The following is a 4,522-nucleotide window of genomic DNA, read 5'->3' as shown; positions in this document are numbered from 1 at the left end:
TGGGCGAGAATTAGAGGGTGCTGGATCTCCTAATTGGCATGGCAACGGGGGGCCTAGCGGGATCACGGCCACCCATAGGCCTCACCCCGTGACGGACTGACATCGCATGTACCGGTTTGAGCCAAATCAGTTAAGTTTGATACTACATTCAACCAGATTTATCTGACACCGGTTTTAGTGATTTTCAAACTGGTTTATGTGCACTGAACATCTGTTCTGTTACAGGTTTAAACCAGTTCCTGATCACTTAAACTGGTTTATGTGCACTGAACATCTGTTCTGTTACAGGTTTAAACCAGTTCCTGATCACTTAAACTGGTTTATGTGCACTGAACATCTGTTCTGTTACAGGTTTAAACCAGTTCCTGATCACTTAAACTGGTTTATGTGCACTGAACATCTGTTCTGTTACAGGTTTAAACCAGTTCCTGATCACTTAAACTGGTTTATGTGCACTGAACATCTGTTCTGTTACAGGTTTAAACCAGTTCCTGATCACTTAAACTGGTTTATGTGCACTGAACATCTGTTCTGTTACAGGTTTAAACCAGTTCCTGATCACTTAAACTGGTTTATGTGCACTGAACATCTGTTCTGTTACAGGTTTAAACCAGTTCCTGATCACTTAAACTGGTTTATGTGCACTGAACATCTGTTCTGTTACAGGTTTAAACCAGTTCCTGATCACTTAAACTGGTTTATGTGCACTGAACATCTGTTCTGTTACAGGTTTAAACCAGTTCCTGATCACTTAAACTGGTTTATGTGCACTGAACATCTGTTCTGTTACAGGTTTAAACCAGTTCCTGATCACTTAAACTGGTTTATGTGCACTGAACATCTGTTCTGTTACAGGTTTAAACCAGTTCCTGATCACTTAAACTGGTTTATGTGCACTGAACATCTGTTCTGTTACAGGTTTAAACCAGTTCCTGATCACTTAAACTGGTTTATGTGCACTGAACATCTGTTCTGTTACAGGTTTAAACCAGTTCCTGATCACTTAAACTGGTTTATGTGCACTGAACATCTGTTCTGTTACAGGTTTAAACCAGTTCCTGATCACTTAAACTGGTTTATGTGCACTGAACATCTGTTCTGTTACAGGTTTAAACCAGTTCCTGATCACTTAAACTGGTTTATGTGTAATGTCTGTCTCTAGCTTAGAGGCCAGTGGTTGGGGTCATCACCTGGGATGTGGCATATCTGTGTTTAAGTCCCTGTTCTGCCAGTCACCCTTGTACATGGCTCATGAGTCATGACCAAATCACGCTCTTGGTTATTTGGAGGTGGTGTTTTGGTCCTTCTGTGTGTGTGTGTCCATGTGCACGAGAGAAACTTTGCAAGGTCTGAGCTCCTGGTATAGATTGGAAAGATTTTTGAAATCTCAAAAAGGATCCAGGGACAAGAAAAAAATTCCTCCTCAGCTCTGTTGCACATGTCTAATAGGAGTAGACATTTCTACTTGAAGTAGGAGTCCCTGGGTCTGAAGAAGTTTGAAGGTTAGTTACAGAGATTGGTTAATTTAAACCCAAGAATGGAGTTTGAAGGTGCAGGCTTCTCCTGGAACAGTCACCCAGGGGCTTTCCTTACAGCTATAGCAGCAGAGGCTCTGCAGTGTGAACAAGACCCAAGTGCAGTTCTCACAGGGGAAATCTTCATTGGCCTTTTCTCCTAAAATATTCTACCCTTACTTCCATTGAGGTTGAAAATGCTGCTGGCTGCCTACAATCTATTTGCATTAGTATTATTGCTTTTGGGGCCACAGCAGTGCAAGGTGTTAGATATATGTCTACTTTAGATCATGCTAGTGGTTTTAAGAAGATAACTCACTCTTTCCAAGGCACTCTTCCTATTGTACCTCCTGAACATATTGTGCAAGTTTTCTGCTTAAGGTAGCACTTCAATGCTCTCTTAGGGTATGTACCAATTCAGGGGGGTTATGGGGAGGTTAAATTGAGTTTAAAATGGCCACCTGATCTAAGGTAAGTCAGGATAGGGAGGATAAGTGTCTAGTGGATGGGGATCAGGGAGGTAAGTGGGGTCCTTGGGAGGTTGGGGGCCTAGTGGGGTTCACAGAGGGGGTTGGGAGCGTTTGGTGGGACTCAGGGGCAAGTGGGGTCCACAGAGGGATTGGTGGGGTCCAGGAGGATTTGATGGGATCAGGGGAGCTACCAGGGTCTGGGGGAGTGTGTGTGGGGGGGGAATGGGGGAATCTCTCTTCCTCCCCTGGGACCAGGGGCTATTTTAGAGTTTATATAGACAAGAGAGACAAAGGAACTGAAGAGGAACTGAGAAGCACAGAAATATTATGGGCCTGAGGCAAATCTTGCCCTTAGTTTCTTTGAGTTTTAGGTCCATAAACCTTTCATAATACATATCTACTAACAAGTGCTGTCCTGCTTAGTGGTAGGATGGTGTTTCTGTTCTCTAGATCTTATGCCAACAATTTAGTTCTTCTGAAAAATTAATTTTTTAGAGTTAAATTAGACAAGGGAAGATTATTGAGCTGATAGGAAGGATGTGCTTATTGGTGCTAACCTACTTTTATTTGACACAAAGAAAATCTGGTTCTCTGGGGTTTTAGTGATCAAAAATGAACTCATTTAAGCAGGAAGGTGGCGGGGGGCAGAGAAAATGTCTAACTGTACACCTTGCTAGTCTAGGTGTAGTTGTATTGTTGAGCAGTGTGCAACCTCTGTAGACCCTTTATCTGTCTCTCTAGCTAACTAGCCTGAGAGACAATTTCCGATTCCCAATTTCTGTAATCTTCTGAGTGAGTATTTCTAAATTATAAGTTCAATCACTACATTAGTCACCTTGCAAAAACAGAGCTGGGGGACCTTTCACTTTCAATACCCTGAAAGGAGCCTGAGTTATCACAGAGTGGGCTGAAGGCTACCATTTGTACTGTCAATACAGAACATGCTAATGTGAAATGTCACCAGAACTCACCGGAAGGAGGCAATGCAGACACTGGTGGGCCAGATGAGGATAATGGAAGTCTTCAAGTTGACACTGAATTCATGGGCCACCTCCTCTTCTTCCTCTTCCTCCTCCCCACTGTACACCACCCACAAGTCACAGAGCTTTAGCCTGTGCTTTAGTCTGAAGCTTGTGCCTGATCTGAAGCAAAGAACAGAAGGGAATCAGTTCTAGGTTTCATTATTTTGAAGAGCAGCTGGAGTCTTCTGTGTTAGAGCAATTTCCCTCTGACTTGGCTCTACTATTAAAGCTTTGACAACTATAGCCCATATTCTCAGCTAGTATAATACAGAGCCATTTCATTAATGTCAGTGGAGTTACACTGATTGACATCAACTGTGTATCTAGTCCAGTGATCTCCAACATTTTAAGTAGGAGATCACCTTTGGCATTTAAAAGCAACCCATCTACTGTGTGCTGCCACCCCGTCCCCCCCACCCCAGCAGGTAAGTCTGTGGGGAGGGAAGGGGGGTGGGGGGCAGATTGAGGCAGTGGGAGAAAAAAATATTTGGGGGCGCACCTTCCCAGCAGGTAAGTCCTACCAGCCGGGGCCCCACTCCACTTACCCCTGCTCCTGCCTCTCTGGCACTGTCCCTCACTGCAGGGGCCTTGATTTAGCTTCTGCCCCTTCCCTCCTCCATGGACTGACCTGCTGGGCTTGGGCATGTGTATGCAAGCAACCAGGCACTCAGCACCCCCACCCCAGCCTCAGATCGGCTCCAAGAGGCTCTAAGATCCATTGCAAGAGGCTCCGAAATCTACCGGTGGATTGAGATCCACTGGTTGGTGACCACTGATCTAGCCAATGTGAGTCTTCTCTGTCTCCCTTGCCCAATGCTACCACCTAGACACCTTCCCCTGGTGTCTAACATGTAGATATCAGGACAGGCTGAGCCCTGAAAGCATATTTCTAGTTTTATAAGCATGATACAACTTCCTTTTAAATCATTATTATGTATTTCTGTATTGCAGTGATGCTTAAGGAGCCCACTCATGGACCAGGGCCCCATTATCCAAGGCGCTGCACAAATACAGAGTGAAAGGATGGTCATTAGCCCATGCAATCTAAGTAGGCAATGAGGGATGTGGGCAGTGGGGTTCCGTAGGGCTCAGTCCTCAGGCCCGCACTGTTCACCATCTTCATCAGTGACTTGGACAAGGGGGTAAAAAGCACCCTGTTCAAATTTGCTGATGACACTAAGATGTGGAGAGATGTGGGCAAGCTAGAAGGGAGGAATAGGCTGCAATCAGACCTAGACAGGTTACAGGGGTGGGCGGATGAGAATAGGATGGGATTCAACACCGACAAGTGCAAAGTGATGCACCTGGGGAGGAAAAACCGGCACCATACCTACAGGCTGGAGAAGTCCCTTCTCATCAATACAGAGGTAGAAAAGGAACTTGGAGTCATTATTGACTCCAAGACGAACATGGGCAGGCAGTGTGGGGATGCAGTCAGGAAGGCTAACTGTACCTTGTCATGCATCCACAGATGCATCTCAAGCAGGTCCAAGGAGGTGATCCTCCCCCTCTATGC

General features: G+C 45.2%; 1 protein-coding gene across 1 annotated transcript in view; it reads right to left on the bottom strand.

Moving 5' to 3' along the window:
- TAGAP (T-cell activation RhoGTPase activating protein) overlaps nt 1-4,522 on the bottom strand; it is a 129,441-nt gene that overhangs the window by 38,641 nt on the left and 86,278 nt on the right. Inside the window, exon 4 of the mRNA XM_019527353.1 lies at nt 2,956-3,126. Within this exon, the coding sequence (XP_019382898.1) occupies nt 2,956-3,126 (171 nt within the window). The remainder of the gene's footprint in view (nt 1-2,955; nt 3,127-4,522) is intronic.

This window comes from Gavialis gangeticus, unplaced genomic scaffold (genome assembly GCF_001723915.1).
Source record: "Gavialis gangeticus isolate Ggan-Ray unplaced genomic scaffold, GavGan_comp1, whole genome shotgun sequence".
Classification (NCBI taxonomy): Eukaryota; Metazoa; Chordata; order Crocodylia; family Gavialidae; genus Gavialis; species Gavialis gangeticus.
The sequence above is the reverse complement of the archived record's forward strand: the minus strand, read 5'-3'. Positions and strand labels throughout refer to the sequence as shown.